Source organism: Psammomys obesus, unplaced genomic scaffold, assembly GCF_907164565.1.
Source record: "Psammomys obesus unplaced genomic scaffold, mPsaObe1.curated_primary_1811, whole genome shotgun sequence".
NCBI lineage: Eukaryota > Metazoa > Chordata > Mammalia > Rodentia > Muridae > Psammomys > Psammomys obesus.
In genome coordinates this window covers 2,254,343-2,274,652 of record NW_026596443.1, presented here as the reverse complement: position 1 = coordinate 2,274,652, position 20,310 = coordinate 2,254,343, and the positions used below count along the sequence as shown (strand labels likewise).

The following is a 20,310-nucleotide window of genomic DNA, read 5'->3' as shown; positions in this document are numbered from 1 at the left end:
ATATATATATATATATATATATATATATATATATATATATATATATACACACACACACACACACATATACATATAATGTTCTGTCTGAATATGTGCCTACACACCAGAAGAGGGCATCAGATCTCATTATAGATGACTTTGAGCTAACATGTGGTTGCTGGGAGTTGAACTCAGGACCTTTAGAAGAGTAATCTGTGCTCTTAACCTCTGAGCCATCTCTCCAGTCCCCTCTCACGAGGTTTTAAATGTGAACAAGGACTCAAAGAATTTAGACTGGAAGCCATTTGCATTACAGAATGGAAAAGAATTATGTACCTATTTCACATGTCCTGAAATTTTTAAAAATGTTTTATTTATTTATTTTATGTATGAGCGTTCTACCTGCATGTACACCTGGATGCCAGAAGAGCATCAGATTCCAGTATAGACGATTGGGAGCCATCATGTGGTTGCTGGGACGAACTCAAGACCTCTGGAAGAGCAGACAGTGATCTTACCAAATGAACCATCTCTCCAGCCCCATGTTCTGAAATTTTAAGTGAGGCTGAGTTGAACTGTAATAGATAATTTCGTGGAGGAAATATCGAGAGAGCATTCTTGCTGGCTGCTTTAGGGGCAGGTTTGCAGTGAGAATCAGGATTTAAAAAAAAAAAAAATTCAGACCAGAAGGAGGCAAGAAGACGGAGTTTGGCCAGAAAAGGGAGCTGTTTAAAGTTAGAGGTGAAGAAACTGTAGAGGACAACAATGGCAGTAGAAGAAGCTGAGCACTGTGTATTAAGACAATGGAAGGTTCCTCTCCGCAGGGCATGAATTAGTGAGACCTCACTCACACAGGTTTCAGGGCCTAAAACTGCAAACTTGTTGAAAGACTTCTTTAAGGGGAGCATGCCAATGGGGTGCTCTACACACAAGGGGATGCCTAGGGGCAGCCTTTCCTGGCTTCAGCTGCCTGGGCACTCAAAGGCCTCTGTAGCCACAGCCCAAGGAATTCCAGCTGCCACTCCAGCTGACAGCAGAACTTGGCATTGTTTATTTGCACAGTGCTGGTTTTGCAGGTGGAGAATGCAAGAGTTATAGGGCCATGGAGGTTTCCTGCAAGATTTCAAAGAAAGATCTGCGAGGCCAGGCGGTCTGTAGTTATGCTGGATTCCCTGCAGAGGAAGCCTTGAAGGTTGTGCATGAGGCAATGAAGGTAAAGCCCCAGTCATGAAGCCCGGATAATGCCATATCTGCCAGGAGCACAGGATTTCTAAGGAGCCTGACCCAAACAAGGAGACCATGTGCATTGCAAACATTATAAGGGCATATGGCCAGGGCTGCCAAAGTCCATTGATGCCGTAAGTGCTGGGTGTGGAGCTTCAGAACTTGACTCTTGCCCCTCTGGGATTTGGTTTTGTTTTAGTTTCAACTTTCCTCTCTTGGTCCCCATTCCTCTTTTAGGAATAGGAATGCTTGCCCCTGTATTATAGACTAAGAGCGGGTGACATTCTTTTGACTTTGCAGGCCTCGTGGCTAGAAGGTGGCTTTGAGTCTCAGAGGAGTCTTTGAACCTTGGTCTTCTGAAAGGTGTTGGGATTGTTAACGCTTTTGAAGTTGGAGTTGGGCAGTAGTGGGACACTCCTTTAATCCCAGCACTGGGGTGGCAGAGGCATGGGGATCTCTTGTCTACAGAGCAAGTACCAGGACACGCCAGTGCTACACAGAGAGACCCTATTAAAAAAAAAAAAGACTTTTGAAGCTGGGTTAAAATACATTATGACATGCCCACAAGATGCCTCTGGAGGCTAGGGGTAGGATATGATGGTTTGGATTTAGAATGTCCCTCACAGGCTTCCATTCTGCTTGTTCTGCAGCAGGCAGTGCTTCTTTGGGAGGCTACAGAACCATCAGGAGTTAGATTCCAGGCAGAAGTAGGTCAGTAGGAGTGGACCTTTGCATGTTATATCCAGATCATGGTTTCCGCTTTGCTCTCAGCGACCTGGTCTGCTGTGGTGAACAGAGTTTTCCCTCCCTTGGTAGAGTGAGACCTTGTGAAACTAAGAGTCACAATAAATCCTCCCTCCCTTAGGTTGTTTCTCTCAGCTGTCTGTCTCAGCAGTTGAGGAAGCTTCGCTGCTAAGAGTCAAAATTGGAAGGCAGCTGTAGTTTGGACAGACCACTCCAGAAGTGTCCCATCTCCTCCCCTTCACCCGACACCCTCTGAGCCAGATCTGCAAGGCACTCAGACCCCCACATTCTTTCCTAAAACATGCTCCAGGGCATCCTCAGTTCACTTTGGAGTTGAGGTGGTCAGGATTTGGCATATATTCCTCCTCAGCCACTTCCCCTCTTCCTAGCCCCAGGGGCACAAATGAAGTCACCCTCCTCACTTCATGACAATGCTAACTGATTAGCCTGGCACATGACACCTGAAGGGTTTTCAGAAACAGGCACTGAGAAGACCGAACAGTGGGTAGGTGGCTTGCTTTAGTTCATCCAGAACCAAGGAGGCTTGGCTAGGCGGGGCAGCACTCAGTTTCTGGCTGGAGCCACTAGAGGGCAGCAGCCATCAAGGCAGTGATACACCTTCATCCTGGTGTTGACAAAAGGAGAGGGAGATGGGGAGAGGGAGATTAAAACTACGAATTTTCATAACACAACACTTGGTAACTTGAGTTTTTATATGGGCTACTTTTTATAAGAAAGAGCTGATACAGTTCATGGCCTATGTGACTGGGCTGCGACCAATGACTCCACCCTTGCAGATGCACTTATAAAATAACTTTATTGGTCAGGCTAGCCACCACTCATGCTTGTCCATGCTGAGGACCCTCTATAGAACATGATGGTGTTGGCATGCAGGTGCTTCCCAAGAGCCCTGGGCAGGTCAGCCCTGCCCCGCAAGCGGCACTTCCTGGTTGAAACGAGCTGGTTTGGCTTTTGTGGATTTCAGGTTCTGGAGCCCAGGACACAATCTAAGCAATCCCCCTCCTCTGCCCTTTTCAGAAAAGCTTGCTTCCAAGTGCACCCAGAGTCAGGGGTCTAAGGCATCTGGGCAGGGACCCTACTCGGGCTAACACCCCTCAAATGGTCCTTGCTGCTGGCTTCCCAGATGGCTCCATCCCCGTGTGTGTATGGCGGGGGAGGGGGGGCAGATGAGCCTGTGGGCTGAACCCAGGCAACACCATTTTTAGAAAAGAGAAGACAGGATTACTCTCAGACAAGCTACACATCACAGGCACCTTCCGACATGAGGTGTGGCTCCATCAAGTGAAAGCAAAGGAAGCTATGCCTAGTGAGGAGAAGGCTTGGCTGTCTGGCTTGGGCTTCCCACACCCCAGTGAGCGTTTGCAGCAGAGCTGGTACCTTAAACTCTTGCCTGAGGGACAAACCAGGTACTGAGATCAACCCCTAGTTTGGGTTAGCGGGAGGGTCTAGGGCTGGTGGAGTCTGCCTCTGCCATCTGTGTACCAAGCCTTCCTCCTTGGATCAAAGGATGGGTGGAGGATTTCTCATATTTTCAAAACCACACTGCTGCCCCTTCAAGACAAAAAGCCCAAGAAGGAGCACAGATCATTTTGGGTCAGATAAAACCAGAGAGGGAGGCTGCCCCTTCTGTCCTTCTAGTCTGAGGGGTGACCTTTCCCCACTCCATTATGGATACTGATCACAGCCACTCAAACCCTCCCTCCTCTGAAATCCGATCCTCCATCACAGAGCTAGTTATGCCTTCTGGTACCAAGCCCTGACTATCGTCATTATGCTGATGACCTCTGATTTGGTGGCTTTAACCAGGTGAGGTTAGGGAGGTGTAGCGGTGATTTTAGACATTCTTTAACCTCAGACAATAGTGTGGCCCCTCTCCACAGGCTGCGGAACAGCTAACCACTGGCCTTGGGGTGGGGGTGGGGTGTCTCCCGACTGTCTAAGGCATAGAAGAGACCTCAGCAAAAGAAGGAAGAGTGGATGAGTTGGGCCGAGGAGGAGGAGGCTGGCCAAGAGGTATGTTTTGAGAGCAATGACTAGGAGCCCAGAGCAACTTGCAGAACCAGCCGGCCATGCTTTGCACACAGCCCAGAGTCAGGTTGTCTGGAAATGGCTATATGCTACTGACCAAGCAGCGTAATACTAAGGCTGACTAGGTCAGGGGAAAGTTGAGGGATAGTAAGATTTTGTGGGGAAGGGGACTGGACTCCATGGCCACTCCTTCTGCCGCCACTTTTGTTCTCTGTGGAAGTTGGTTGGGACCCTGATCCCACTTAACTTTGCCTATTGGAAGGAGACTTAAATCAGATCATGTGGACTTCTGTCGCATGCCTGTCCCAGACCGTCCAGCAAAAGCCAAACCAGACCTTCAAGCCGAATGCAGCGGGGTGGCGAGAAGACGTGTGCCTGAAGCCCGGAGCCCAGAGCCCGGAGCCCGGAGCCTGGGCGAGGCCCCTCAGATCTCGATGAGGCTGGCGAGGCGCAGGCAGAGAGGCGCATCCACCGGCATGGCGCTCCGCTTGATCTCGTTCCCGTCCAGGCGCAGCACCTGCAGCTTGGAGAAGTTCATGACGTCCACCACCGTGCAGAAGCTGCTGATGGAGAACTCTACGGGAACAAGAAGGGTGGGTGGGAGAAGCGCAGTCGAGAAATCAGATACAACATTGGCTTAGAGGGCTCCTTTGAATCCGCCGAAATAAAGACTAAAGACTGAGTGTGGGGAGGAAGGGTTGAGAGGGGGCGAAGGGTGCCCTAGAAATGAAGTCAGACTGTTTAGGACAGTGCTGGGAACAGAGTTGACTCTGTTTGAGCTTCTGCACCTCAGCTTCCTACTCCCCCACCCTTAACTGTGCTTTGCTCCCCTGGACCCAGAAATGTCCTTGCGTGTCCTCCCCACAAGGCCTTGCTTTTTTCCAGTCTGCGGGCAGCAGGGGGAAGCAGAGGGTAGGTGGCGACCACAGCGGCTCTAAAGGCTTGGCTGCTTGTGGAAAGAGGGCTTTGCTGACAGCCACTACAAGGACGCTCCAGAAACGGAGGGACGCCGTTCTCGAACAGTTCCTGTCATTTTGCAGGTTCGGAAGCGAAAGAGAGAAATCCTGGCCTTAGAGAGAAGTGTCTGTGTGCCAGAGCCTTCAAGGAAATGGAATGAGAAAGCAGAAGGCAGGCTGGCAACTCAGCAGTGCCACAGTGCTCAAGTGTGGAGGCTGGTACAAGCCTTTTAGGTCAGCACTAGGTAGGGAGAGGCAAGCAGATCTCTGTGAGTTCAAGGCCAACCTAAAATGCAGAGTGAGTTCCAGGACAGCCAGGGCTACATAGAGAGACCCTGTCTCAAAAAACATACGAACATAAACGATTCCCCTGCCTCCAGCATATGATTACATAGGCCTCTTTGACTTTGGGGGACAGGCTCTCGTGTAGTACAGGCCAGCCTCAGTCTTACTGTGTGTCTAAGCATAGCCTTGAACTCCAGATGCCCCTACCTCCACCTCCTGGGTGTGACCATTGCAGTGTGAGCCACCACACCTTGTGGTCTGCCTCTTTGATTTCTTTCTTTCTTTCTTTTCCACTTTCATGTGTGTAATATGCATGCGTGTGTGGTATGCACATGTGTATCATGTTTACATATATATGAAACATCTGTACATGTATGCAAGTCTGCATGCATGTATATGGAGGCCCAAGGCTTATGTCAGGAACCCTCATCAATTGCTGACCTTCACTGAGGTAAGGTCTTTCGATCAAACCCAGAGCTTGCTGATATCTCTACTCTTGACAGCTAGCTGTCTTGCCTTGGGGATCACCTGTCTTCTGAGGCTAGAATTACAGGCAGGCTGTCACCACCACCACCACCACCACCACCACCACCACCACCACCACCACCACCACCACCAGGGTAATGTTCCAGCTTCCGAAACACAGCCTCCTAATCCCTGACTTCCATCTGTGCTCTGTTCTGCACGTTGCGAATGTCCTCGGGCGTCCTTCCCACAAGACCTTGCAGATTCTGGGAATCTGAACTCCAGACTTGGGGGTGGAGTGGGGTGGACAGAGCCATCCCCCTTGGCCATTGCCTCTTTTTACTCTCAGAAGTCTCTGAGGCCTCTTTGGTAGGGGAGTCTCGCTAAGCTCTGAAACAGACCTAGTTCTGCTTTGTCGCAGCATAAAGCCTCCCACAGCTGTCTTCATTGTCCTCTTGGATGAGTCAACCACCTGTGTCCGCAGTTTGTTAGTAACGTGAAAGAAAAATCAAGATCCCAGTTAAAACCCCAAAAGAGACAGCCAAGTCCTCCCTGGGAGTTCTGAAGCCTGTCAGGGCTGCTTCCCACTTGGCTCTCCATTTTCTGTGAACTGGTTTGGAAGGAGGTGCCAATGGGGTCTGGAGCAAACATCATACACAGATACAGTTCTGGCAGCTGCAGCCTCCTTGTGGAGCAAGGCCGGCTTTGTCCCACCAGAGACCTTGCTCCTCTTGCAAGGGGGTAGGCACTAGCCCACTTTTTAGAGGCGATGGGAGTTCCTCCTGGCGGAGGTAATGAGTGTGAAAACGAAGGTTCCCAAGGAAGAAGGCACAGAAGGCTGAGGAGGAAGGTGGTTTTGAATTACACCTTTAGTCCCCGGTGAGAACTAACAGAGATGGGCGGGTGTGCTGTAGCAAAACCACTTTGCACTGCACACAGATGCAGAATTCAGGCCTGGAGAAGAGTTAGTTCTCAGGAAGAGTAGGGGCTGGGAAATATACCCTTTGAGGAGGGCAGAAGATACGGAATATTTTTTGGTCCTTGGGAATAGATTTAGTGGGTATCTGTGTACAAGGGCTGGGGAGACATGAGGTGGCAGAGCTCCATTGTCACTTCCAATTCTATTTGGGAATGAGGTAGAGGTCCCAACACAGAGCGGCAGACTGTGCTAAAATTCAAGTTCTGCATTGTGGGCACATGAAGGTGGGCCATATCCACGAGTAACTAGACCCAGCATTTAGATCAGATATTCTTGGGGGCTGTAAGAGCCCCCTGCCTTCCTCAGGCCCACAGCAGGTCAGGGCTTCTGTGAGGAGGCCCTGGCAGAATTTTTTTTCCAGCCCAGATTAAATACTGACATAAGTCTTTCCAAATTCCAATCCCGCCCTGTCCACTGGATCCCACAGCTTCTGAATAACATTCCAGGGCTCTGTCTGCTCACTCTCTCTTTCTCTGCCAGGTTGGAAAAACTGAGGGAGGCATTGGAGGGAGAGAGAGGTGGTGGGGGAGACAGTTTCTAGTTGCCAGCGGGCCTGGAGCTCTTGTTCTCTTGGATCCCCCTTATCAACACCTTCATCCCAACATGGTCCCTGGCTGCTGGTGCAGGAAGACATTCCTGATTATCCCAGTGTGTGTGGCAGGCAAGCTATGGAAGCATCCTATATCAGAGACAGGTTGTCCCTTGCTCTCAATCTGGCTTTAGATCCTTTGACAAAAGGCAGGAGTTGGGGACTCTACCTTCCTTAGGCTGGGTGACCTGTAGACATGGCTTTTCTTCTACTGTCCCTCACTTCCCCATCCCGGCAGTTTGGAAAACAAGCACCCAGACTATGCCTGTCAACGCTAACATGGAAACGAGGAGGCAAGCTGGCAATATGCTACCAGGGACTGATTGTTGAACTGTTTGCCAAGTCAAACTATTTACTAAGTCAAGAATGATAAGGCACGGGGTTTACTTTGCTTATTAAGGAGAAGCTGGGAGAGAGACTAAGTGATAACCAGGAAAGGGAAGGAAGAAATTAGGTTCAAACCTGGCACATCAGGATTGGGGTAGATGCTGACATTTTCTAGGGGTTTGAACAGAGAGCTTTCTTACAAGGCCTTGGGACAACTCGTTGAACACTACTTTCTGCTCAGCTTTTGGGAGAGGGATCACCTTGCATTTGACCAGGTGCTTCTGCATAGAGACATAAGGGTGGTGAGATGGTGTGACAAAGCCTATCCTGGCTACCTCTCTCTGATTGGAGAGTGAGGCATTAGCTCATGCTCTCTTTCCCAGAGTGCCTTCCTGCCACATGTTCATCGCTACACTTGGATGAGGTACAGCATACAGTGTGACATTTCTTCCGTGACAGCTCTTCTGGATTCAGAATCAGCGGACGGCAAGCTGTGAGAAAATGCCAAACTCTGATGGTGTGGTATCTTTAGACAGAGTGAATGACTCCCACCATCACCGTGGGACTAACAGGAATCCTCCCCAGAAAGAGATACTTAAGTAAAAACCAACCTGAGATGTGAAAAACAAAGAAACAAACAAACAAACAAACAAAAATGAAACAAAACGAAAACAAAAACAAACCGGTGCCTTGCAGTTTAAATGAAAGGAGCAGACAGACACCTTTAGACTTCAGAGCCCCTCCTCCACTCCCTCTGAGAGAGGCTGTCTGGCTATTAATATCTTGCTAAATGACCGCTCTGTCCCCTAAGAAGAGAGAGGGAGGGAGAGAGGACAGGACTGGGTCTCTCCTGTGCTGCTTTGATGGCACATTCCTTCTCAGCAGGCTGAAAGAACTTCAAAGCCCTCTGCGTCAACTGCAGGCCTCCATTCCCTAGAGCAGAGTACTGAGCCCCAGGAGGATCGAGGCTAAATGCTGCCTCAGTACCTTCCAGCTGAGATCAAGACATCAGAAGCTACTGAAATAATGCAAGCATGTACTGAACAGGAGATCCTAGCAGAAAGGGGCCGAAAGGGCAATCAGAAATTCATCTTTTAGCTCTCAACCTCAGAGAGGCAGTCCTGCCTGTGTGGGGAAATTCTCATACAGCACACAGTCCTATGCTCCCTCCTCAAGGCTTCTGGGTGGCCAGGCTCATGTTGCCTCAGGGAGGAGCTTTGCCTTGCCACCAGGGGCTCCTTGGACTCCAGGGAGAACCCGCAAGAAGTCCCACATTCAGTTCTGGGAGGCTACCCATTTTTGTTCATCAATTGGTAAGTTGAAAAAACAAACATTAAAAACAAGAGACCAGCTGTGCAGGTGGGAGTCATGAGGGTAAATAGAGAGTTTGCAGTCCCTGGTGATTGTAAGGATTCTCAGAGACCTAGCAGCCAAACCTCCCCTTAAGGTAGACCCCAGAAGATCACACAGAGTCTCCTTCTCCATGACTATCCCTCTGTAGCAGGGGTTCTCAACCCTCTGAGGACACTGCGACCCTTTGATACAGTTCCTCATGTTGTGGTGCCCTCCAACCACAAAATTATTTTCATTGAAACTTCATAACTGCAATTTTCTACTGTTACGAATCCTAATGTAAATATCTGATATGCAGGATATCCGATATGTGACCCCTGTGAAAAAGGTCATTTGACCCCATAAGAGGCCATGACCACAAATTGGGAACCAGTTACTCTGGCACTTCTCTAAACTCAGAGCTCCCAAAACATTGCATAGATGGCTGTTCCCAACAGGTGACTTGCTAAGTGGCCAGTTCTTTCTGGCAATTTCCTGTGCTAATTGTTTTCATCTTGCCTTCCCAGACCTGCCCCATACACTCACTCGCCTTGAAAGCCTTAAACTGAAGCTTGCTTCTCCTAGGAAGTGTCATTGGAGCCAACCAACTTAGTGGTCCTCTCTTGCCTCCGCCAGAGGGCCACCGCACGTATGTGCACTATGGGACTTGGTGGTTAGTGTTTTGCTTGATCATTTGGCAACCTGTGCTTCTTTCTTTTGTATTCCCATTAGCATTCAAGGAGTCGTCTCCCTCCCCCAGATCTCACCATTGATCCTGTTGCCTTGGAGGTAAAGGTTCTCCAGGTTGGTGTTGACGGGAGGGATCTTCTGCAGCTGGTTGTAGGACAAGTCGAGCTCAAGAATGCTGCTGGAGTTGAAGGTGTTGGTAGAAAGGCCGTTGTTGGTGAGACTGTTGTGAGACAGCCGCACATACAGCAGCTTGGGTGACCCCCGGAAGTAGCTGTCAGGGACGGTGTAGACATTGTTGTGTTCCAGGTACAGCTGCTCCAGGGCAGAGGGCAGACCGTCGGGCACCCTTCGGAGGTGGTTGTAACTCAGGTCTAGTAAGATGAGGGACCGGAGGCCCCTCATGGAACTTCCCACTTCCTGGATTTCATTGTGGTGGAGGTACAGTGCCGTGAGGTTCTCCAGGCCCTCCAGAGCATTGTTGGGGACCCGTGAGATCTGGTTGTGGTCCAGGTGGAGCTCTCTCAGGGATCGAGGCAGTGGGCCTGGCATCCGGGTCAGGTTGTTGTGGTCCAGGTATAGCCTCTCCAGCTGCCTCAGCTTGGAGAAGACCCTCCTGCCGACCTTGTCACTGGTAATCTGGTTGCCATGTAGAGCGATCCAGAGCAGCCCGGTGGCATTGTCAAAGACACCTTCCTGGATGGCAGAGATCTGGTTGTTCTGAAAGTAGACATACTTCATGCGGGAGGGTACAAAGGGCAGGTACTTGAGGTTGCGGTTGTCACAGTACATGGCTGTGGGGAAGTTGGGGGGGCAGTCGCACTCTTGGGGGCAGTCTCGGGGCTCCGGTGGGGGTGGTGCGCCGTAGGCATAGGCTGGGCCTTCCTCCACTCCATAGGGATAAGGCTCAGAAGGCTCATAGGGGTAAGGGTCATAGGGGTCGTAGTAGGTGGACTGCTGGCTTCGGAGGTATTGGATCCACCAGTGAGAGTCTTCATCATACTGGCCCTGGGAAAGTGAGCAGAGCCCTGCCAGCAGCAGGATGGAGGCCCACTGCATTTTGTCTCTGTAGAAAGGGAGAGAACAGAGCAAGTGGGGGCATGAGGAAAAGTGCAGAAGGGCAGTTGGGGCGCTCAGGCTGGCTTTCGGCTATGAGCTACGTAGATGACACTGTGACTATGCAGCCAAGCACTGGAGGGCAGGAGCTGCGCTTTTCCTCCTCGGAGCCTCCTCCCACTGGCTGCGCACACCCTGGGAGCTGGGCCTGGGTGTTAGGGAGTCAGCGCTTTAGCTTCTGGTCATGCAGCAATGAGAAGAGCCTGAGAGCAGAAAGGAACCTGAGAGGTGTGGGGCTAGTTTCGGGAAAGGCAGGTCCTCGGTATCCTCTAGCACCCCCAGGTTCTGTTGTTGAAACTGAGAAGCCCACAGTACCCCCTCTCTGTCTGTCCCTCTCCCCTCCCATAATTATATACCTTCCTGTACCAGGATGGTGGGATACTTTGAGGTCTGAATTCCCATCTAGTTTGGACTCCCCAGAAAATCTTTTCTGAGAGTTCAAGGCCAGGAGTTTCCTGGTTCTTTCCAGGCCCAGGAAACCAACAGAACTGACTGAGACTTCAAAAGGGAATAGTTGAGCTACTTCTGGAAGATCTTTTGGTCTTGTGGACAGCCTGGGGGTTTCTGGCCCTGAGTGTGTGGGAGGGTGTGGCCCCCCTGTGGCCACCACAAGGTCTGGGCTATTCTCCAAAGTGCCATTGCCTGTGAGTCTTCTGGGTGAGAAAAATGCACGGGTTAGCAGCTTGTGGCTATGTGTGAACCCAGACTTCAGTCTTTCCAGACTGGGAACCCAGCGCCACTCTAGCGCTTGTCTTCTGGGCAGACTGTACTGTGCCTGGCCTGGTTTGCATCTCTCTCCTGTGGTCTTGAAGACTGAAAGGACTTGACACTCTTTTCACCCACCATGGGGATTGCAAGAGCCATATGAGAGCCAGTGGGGATGAATAGGGATGCTGAAAATTGGAATAGAAATGAAAGGGAGGGAAGGTAGCCAGGAGGATTTAGTATCCTTGCTCTTTCCCCACCTTGTTTTGAGACAGGGTCTTTCTACACAGTCTTGGCTGTCCTGGAACTCACTATCTAGACCAGGCTGGCCTTGAACTCCCAAAGATCCACCTGTCTCTTCCTCCTGAGTGCTGGGTTAAAGTCATGCACCATCATGCCTGGTGCACCCCTTCTCTTCATCTAAGCCACCTCCTCCAAGTGATGTCACCTGGATTTCCAGGCCTAGTTTGCACCCACGCTGCTGAGGAGCCTGTTGCACTGAAGCTCGCCAGCAAGTCAAGAACAAGGCATGCTGGGGTCTCCAGCAGGGAGGCTGGAGGTGTAGAAGATGGGGGACAAGGGGTGTCGTATCTGATCCGGGTGCTCTACTCTACCCCAGGTTCCTACCACTGGTGCACTGCATAGTCCTGCGAGCAGGGAGACCCCCGAAACAAGTGTTAAGACAGACAGTGCTTTTCCTGGTGCTCTCACCATTGGGTTGTACTGGGGTCGGCAACTGGACAGGACAGGAGAGGCGCGTGAAAGACAACATCAGAACTGATGAGAGAATCCCTGACTGAGACACTCCAACTACTCAACTTCTGGGCACCATCCCTGTTGGGCCCCTCTCTTCCATGGAAACAGTTCCATTAGGTCTTTTCCTCCCACCATTCCCTGCATGGCTCAGAACGGGCACCCTGGCTCATCCCTGGCCAGCCAAAGCTGCTGAACAAAGAACCACAGTGTTTCTAAGGAGCAGACTCAACTGCCCACTGCCTAGGATGCTGGTTGGCCCCTGACTCAGGCCAGGAGAGAAGATGGATGGAGCAGCCCTCTGCCAAGAAAGCATTTTTCCATGCACAGCCCTGGGCTGCTGCAGGACTGACCAAGGTGGCTGTTTAGAGAGGGCTGGCACACTACGCCTCTGTCTCCATTTCTCCCTCTTCCAGACTAGGCACTTTGGCAGAGGGGAGCTACCTTCCTTGTTGAGATTCAGCTTTCCATGGGGCTCCATGCCCAGCCACAGTGGCCTTTCCTCAGAGGTAGGGCTGCTAGAAGGGCTTGGTAGGAGGGCAGGCCTGTCCTCACCCCACTAGATCTAGAATGTCGCTTCAGGGTTGCACTCTCTTAAGTTGATTCTTGTTGAGCTAGAGAACACAATTCTCAGTGTGAGGATTCCAGGACTATTTCTCTCAGACTTAGAGATCCTGACCCAGGAGCTATTACTGTACTATTTCATTTCTCCACTCTAGGAAAAGTCTTTCCTATCAGAGCTGAGGGCAAACTAAAAACCATCTCCTACTCTAGTGGTCCATTCCATGCATGACTCCCTGGATACCATCCAGTCTTTATTCTCCCCCTTTCACCCCAACAACACACACATTACACAAAGCTTGCCCTCTAACCTCTCTGAGAGAATTTTGAGACATTCAGAGACTATTCTCCCTGAGCCCCAGCATGTTGGGGTTCGTGTGTAGCAGCAGAGAGGTTCTTGTACTTTTTTCATGTTTTCATGTCTGTGAACCGGAGGTCTCCAACACCCACAGGAAGCTGTAGGAGACAGGTAACTTGCTGGATCCCATGTCCCCTGCCGTTTTCTTTCTTCAGCATCCCTGGGGGGGGCATGGATCAAGTGGGAGGAATAACTCATCTATGCCTGCTCTTCTCCCCAGCCTTGCTAGTTTTCTTCATTTCTTTTTATAGAATTGCAAGGGACAAAACCTAAAGAAATAGAACTACACTTACCTTGGGTTGAACCGTTCAGAGTGACCACGTCCTTCTGTCTGGTCTCTTTGGGTTGGAGAATGTGAGAGGGAGGAAGAGAGAGTGAGTGCCTACGGAGAGTGTGCAAGTCTGTGCCAGGCCAGGGCCCGCCCCCAAATTCCTAATCAAATGTCTTGAAGAGGGGCTAGAGAGCCTAAGCTGGCTTTTCAGTTCTGCAGGGGAGGAGCTCACACTGCCTGCCCGATGCTGTAGAAACCACCTCTTTCCACTCACTTATCTTCCCTGAAGCATTGGCAGCCTTAAGCCTCTCCCTGCTGAATGAGTTAGCGATGCCCCAGAAGTTATTTGCACAGTCTCTTGCGCAGCGCCTGGATTTCTCATTAAGCCCATAAAGCAGACACAGGAGAGGGAGGGCCTGGGTTTGGAGAAAGAGCCTTTTAACTCTTTCAGCAACCCTGGTTCCCTGGGGTGCCTGCACTTGTCTTTCTGGCTCAAGCACCCCCTGTGGCCAGATGTTAGACCAGTACGGGGGAGAGCTACCTGGAGGACTTGCTCTGGCTCCAGTGATCGCTGAGGCCTTCCTGCCACGGGAAGGAGCAGAAAGTCATGGACTCTCACTACTCCTGTTGTCCCCACTTTACAGATGTGGAATACCTAAGCCGGGGGAAGATGAAGCTAGAGAGACAGGCAGGCTCTAGACAGTGAGGAGGTTTTCAGTGCACAGAAAAGATTTTAGCCGAAATGTTTAAAAACATACTTTATGAAGGAGACTCATTAAGATCTAATTTACATGTTAAAACATTTTATTTTATGTGTATGAGGAATGTTTTGCCTACACGGATGTCTGTGTACCACATGTGTGCAGTGTCCATAGAAGCCAGAGAAGGGTATCAGATCCCCTGGAACTGGAGTTAGAGATGGTTGTGGTCTGCTATGTGGGTGCCGGGAATTGAACCTGGGTCCTCTGGAATAACAACCTGAGCTCTTAACTGCAGAGCCTTCTCTCCAGCCCCTTAATTTGTATATATATATATGTAAGATATATATTTATACATATATGTAATATATATTTACACACATATATACATATAAATGTGTATATATTCATAGGAGGCATGTGTGGAGAAAGGAAACTTCTGGATAATGCCAGATTGGATTAGGGTAGCGGGGTATAGGGTAGACTGCTCTAGACAGAACTGAGATGTCTTATAGGTGGATCAGATTCATAAAGCTGAGGAAAGCCAAACATGACTTTATCCAAATTTTAATCCAGCCCTTGGGTAGACAGTAGCACCACTGCCCAATGTGGAAAGAGACAGAAGAGCAGAGCTGGGTGGAAAACCAAAGTTACACTTCTTGTATGCAAAGTTAGATGCCACCTAGACATTCCAGTGAAGAGACAGACAGGACAGTGAGTCTGAAACGAAACTTGGAGCTGAGGGACTAGGGGAAAACCCTTGAGAACCACAGGACTGTGGGCCACATTGAGTCTAGTTAGCTCAGATGACCCATAGGTCTAAATGTTCTTTCCCAAAGTTACTGACAAGTACCCACACTCAAGAAGCACCCTTTAATTTAAAGAAATGGAAAGCGGGAAATGGTCAGAGGATTTGCATTTGGAAAGTTTAGAGGTGTCTGGGCAGATGTGAGGCTGTTGTTGACTTAGTGTAAGGCTGTCGGGAAGGGGTGTGACCCTCTACCCTAAAGAGTTTGCCTTATGTTTGTCATCTTATTTAATGACTATAGTGTCAATTTGCCATGGAAGTAGGACTCCTGATGCAGAGCGACTGGCAGGGAAGAGGTACAAAGAGCAACGTGTCACGTTCATTCTACACGACTTCATGGCACACATACATTTTTCTATAACTAGACCGGAAGGTAGCAAGGGAGGAGTGGTGATGGCCACTCTGTTGCCAGGGCCCACATATGGTGACATCCAAACAGTTATAGCAGCCTGCTGCGCTGGAAGCAGGGGTGTGCAGGGATGAGAAGAGGCTGAGTGACAGGGGTACCTGTCCCCACATGTACTTTATTTAGGAGCATTCCCCCGTGACAGACATGGTCCTAAGTGATGGGGACATGGAAGGCTTCAGTATGGTGTATGCCCACAATAAAGCAAAGCTGGTAATGTCGTTAAGACAGAATGGCATCAGGGGGCTGAAAAGAGGGCTCAGAGGTTCAGAGCACTGGCTGCTCTTGTAGAGGAGCTTGGTTCAGATCCCAGCCCCCAGTGGCAGCTCACAACTGTAACTTCAGTTTCAGGAGATCCAGCGCCCCTCTTGGCCTCTGCAGGTACTACATGCACATCTCCCACAAAGACACATGCACATAAAGGAAAAAAGAGAGAGACACTTCATCAGTGTGAGGAGAAATATATACAGTTTTCTAATCAATATGAGAAAGTGGGTGCAGTGGCGCATGCCTATAATCCCAGCACTCAGGGAAGCAGAGGCAGGCGGATCTCTGTGAGTTCGAGGCCAACCAGGTTTACAAAGTGAGTCTAGGACAGCCAAGTCTATACAGAGAAACCCTGTCTTGAAAAAAACAAACAAAGAGAGAGAGAGAGAGAGGCAGAGAGAGAGAGGGGGAGGGAGAGGGAAAGGGACGAGAAAGAAAGAGAGGGAGATGGAGAGAGAGAGAGAAAGAATTACTTCTCCTGTAGATGACATTATTCTTGCCAACTGGGGTTGGTTGACACTTCTTTCTTTTCTTTTTCTTTTTCTTTCTTTTCTGCTTTATTTTTTTCAAGGTAGGGTTTCTCTGTGTAGCTCTGGATGTACTAGAATTCACTCTGCAGGTTGGCCTCAAACTCATAGATTCCCGTGCCTCTGCCTCCTGAGTGTTGGGATTAAAGGTGTGTGCCACCTTGTCCAGCCAGTTGACACTTCTTCCATGGGCCCAGATAGCTCTGGGAAATCTACTCATCAAGTACAAATGTTTACTTCACAAAATCCTGGCATCCTGACTAAAACTAACAATGGAGATCAGTAAGGGGCCAGATATCAACAGGAATCCTTCCCAAGCAAGCTCTGCTAAAGAAGTGTCTGCGCAGTGAGCTTTGCACCTGGCCTTTGCTCCTCCAACTGTGCTGAGATGGCCGGAAGGAGAATTCCAGAGGCCTGGGTACTGTCAAAAATGCCTTGTTCTGACTCTGAGAGGAGGAACCAACCTCTGCTTTAATGGATACTCTTCCTCCAGTTCTTAGATGTAGGACCTCAGAGCTTGGCATCTACATGCCCCTGGGATGCAGAGAGACCCCACATGTGAGGAGGAGGGTCCGTGATAGACACGGGTGTTTTCTGGAAGGTGTTGATCCAACATTGTACAGTTACTGCAAACCAAAGGGATGGACATCCCTGTCCCTAGCTGGGCATGCAGAGAACTTCATAAACATTCTGTGAACCAGTTTGGGCTTCCCAGAGTGTTTTCAGTAATCAGTCCTGGGTGGAGTAAGCACTACTGGGCCAGGAAAACTCTTGTCCTTCAAGGTGATTAGATTTTCCAGGGATACAGACCACTGTCATTTTCTTCCTCCCCAGAAAAGGTCAGGTTAAGCCACAGCCATCAGGACACAACGGATTGCTTTTGATGTTGGACCAACTCATCTGGGAAGGATGAAATTAATTCTGACTCAAGTCCCACAAGTAAAGAGGTGGCTTCAAACCCCTGTCCTCATTACCCAAGGGACCTGTGTTCGTGACCTAGCCTTTGATCACAGATAGCCCAGCAATGGAGGAAAGACCAAAAGTCCACTCAAGTGAGATTTTTGACTAGGCTTAAGGAGGTCAGTAGGAAGGCAGCCATACTAATACAATCCAGGCTTTCTGGCCTGTCCTGAAGTTTCCTGAGGCCAGAGAGGAAGTTTAACTAGACTGCTATTTCAACGGAAAGTCTTGGTTACACTGGTACCAACAATGGTGCCCCAAGGTTTCCAAGAGACATGTTTTCCTATTTCCCTTGGTGCTAAGGGCTCATTAAGAACCTTTAGACAGTTTGCTCTTCCCAGAAGGGTGAGACCATACGATGTTGAAGCCGTGGAAAGACTTGTTTTCCTTCAACTGGAAGAGGAGCAAGACCTCAAGTTCTAAGTGCTGGAGATGCATAGAGGACTCCAGAAATCATTCTACTGATCTGTAGAAGAAAGCAGAGAGGGCCTCAGGCTGTGGCACCAGGTGGCACTGAGAGGCCTTGAGCTTCTCTATGCTTCCACTAGTTACTGTTAAGATGGCAGAGTTGTCATAAGGTATGGCTGGACGCCCCGGGTAGCAAGAGAGCAATGGACTTCTGGCCAGTGTTCTATGCTGTTCTTCCCCAGCCAAGGCAACCAAGTGGTGAGCATGGGTCATGAGGACATCTGTGGGCTCCATGAGCTCAGCAAAGACACTTACTGAGTGGTAGGCTAGCTAGGACCTGTTGGAGCTGAGCTGCCCTGGATGCCAGAGGATCAGACCACACTATGAGCAGACAGCTCACCACCATTGTGGTCTTGCTGGCTGCTATTTAGAAACTCCATTACCAGCAACCCACCCCACCTTGTGAGGTCACTGAGAACTGAGTCTCTGCTCTGGGATTCAGTGTGGGAGGATGTGCCATCTTAGTGTTTAGAGTCTGGAAATTTTCTGGAGGTCTACAATGCAGTAAGTGTCCAAGCTAAGACCTTGCAAGAAGCCTCTAAAAGTGTTCCCATGGGATGTTGTCTGCCTTTGGCCTGTCAGTCCAAGTCCACCTTTACCTGTTTGGGAACCCAAGAGCACTGCAAGTCTTTGGCATGGAGATCCTTGTGCATAAGGAACCCAGCTACCTTCTTCCCAATTATAGGTTAATGACAGGAGACCTCAGAGCTCTACAGTGTTTCAGGAAGAATTTCTCTAAGCATCACTTTAGATGCACCAGGGTGTTGCTAGTGGGCAGGCAATGGCATCCATATTCCTGTCATGGCACTAACTGTGGAATCTCAAATTCTAGAGATGATTGACACCAAGAAGCCTCTGATGGCTGTTCAGTGCACATCAACAGGGGCAGCCACATGCATATCCAACACACACTGAAGCTTCTGGGGAAGAAGGTGGTCTCCTGAATGAAGTGGGAGCAGACGATATGTACCATACATGAGTGGCAAAGGGGTACCCGGCTTCATAGCACCCTTGGACTGGACCCTGGGCAGCAGCTAAGAAGCAGCCTGCATTGTGATAACCTGTAGGCTTGGAAGTCCTACAGACAAAGTGAAGTGACACAGGCCAGTGAGGACCCATACCCTAGAGTTTCTACTGTGACTGTTATGTCCACTGAGGGGCTTAAGGGACACGTCCCTAGGGGAACCCAGAGGAAAGGCAGTGGATTGTGTGAAGTGGAAGTTTCTGGTTTCTTTGGAAACTCAGTTGTGTCATGTGAGTATGTTTTTTGGTGTGTGTGTGTGTGTGTGTGTGTGTGTGTGTGTGTGTGTGTGTGTTTGGTCACAAGTATGGGATGTGGGAAATGTCCACCCTTCCCCACCTACCAGAAAACAGCCCCTGTGATGTTTGTCCAATGGAAACTACCTTGTGAAAGAGGCATGGTTTTTGCCAGTTGGGAAACATTCTTGTGTGTACTCTGAGAAGGATAAATAGAAGCCCGCAGATAGTGAGAGCACACTTTTTTGCTTCTCTATGCTTTGAAACAGTTTGGATCGCTTTGCTGGTTTTTACAGAGAGAAATGCTCCAGAGAACTTTTCATGCTGCTTTGCTGCTTCAGTGGACTTGTGCTGTTTGAGTGGAGTCTGGCTGCTTTTGCTGAGTGGTACCACCTCTGTTGCTGTTGCTGGATGTTTGCAGCAGCAGCTGCTGCTGTGATTTGCTGCTTTGCTATTTAACTGAACTGCTGGTATCCTGATGACTGAGATTGGTATATCCCCAAAGAACCCAATGACCCTAATCATCAGGAAGTAGATACAAGAGGTCTATAGCTCCTTTCTCTACTATCTCCTACCTAAGGTTGGGGTGTGGGAAGGGAGATAGCGACATTTAAGAATCTTGACTAAAGTAGATGTTTGAAAAATCTAAGCCTACAGGTGGCAATCAGCTGTGGCTTACACATAATGGTGAACTTAGTTTCTAATGCTGTAGAGGAAATGGCCTGTTTTGACAGAATGAAAATACTGTGTAAGGTCAGCAAGATGGCGCCTGCTGCCTGTGGGCACTTTGTTCTCAGAGGGGATTTTCTGGTTTTGCTTCATTATCTTCCTACATTTAATTTTTTAAAAGGTTAGAAAATTTAATGAAAACTTACAAGTGGATATAGAGGGGTCTGAGAAACAAAAAGTGGGTGACATAGGAAAACTGGAAGTGCCACCCAATTTTCTCATTTTAGAAAGGATTACATTTAGAAAGGATTACAAAGTTAGCTGTGCAACAAGAGAGTTTGTGTGTAGAGGTTAAAGTGCTTGGAAAACAAAAAGTGCCAGAGAGAGAAGAAAGTTCAGGCCTGGTGTATGGGAGTGGGAATTTCCTGCAAGACACAGAGGGAAGCAAACTAGGCTGGAAGGCAGATTGCTACCCCACCCTGCTCCACGCTCTTTCACTGCCAGGTACCCAGAGCAGCTGCATGAGGCCAGGAGCCAGGAAGGGCAGGACTGTGTATAGGGCAGAAGGGTTAATTTTGAGCCAACTGAGCTGCCAGAGGAGTTGCTTGGGCTATGCAGGCACCATCAGTCTTCCCAGTCTTTGTGCAGCGTAAGTCTGCTAATGATGGTGGTCAAGCTTATGATGAGATGGCATGGCATCCAACAGACATGCCAGATCTAAAGCATTTTAAAGAGTCAGTTGTATTGTATGGAATCCATTCACCATTCACCATATCTAGACTATGGAAAACAGACTTATTCCCCAAGACTGGATGGGATTGGTGTCATCTGTGCTAGAAGCTGGTCAGCAATTACAATGGTTATTGTAGT

General features: G+C 49.4%; 1 protein-coding gene across 1 annotated transcript; it reads right to left on the bottom strand.

Moving 5' to 3' along the window:
- Window positions 1–2,720: 2,720 nt before the first annotated feature.
- Window positions 2,721–13,484, bottom strand: Fmod (fibromodulin). Its single transcript, XM_055598139.1, has 3 exons — window positions 13,403–13,484; window positions 9,697–10,682; window positions 2,721–4,572 (listed from the first exon to the last, which is right to left on the bottom strand). Exons 2-3 carry the CDS (start codon window positions 10,673–10,675, stop codon window positions 4,421–4,423), a joined length of 1,131 nt encoding a protein of 376 aa, XP_055454114.1. The 5' UTR covers window positions 10,676–10,682; window positions 13,403–13,484; the 3' UTR covers window positions 2,721–4,420.
- Window positions 13,485–20,310: the final 6,826 nt, after the last annotated feature.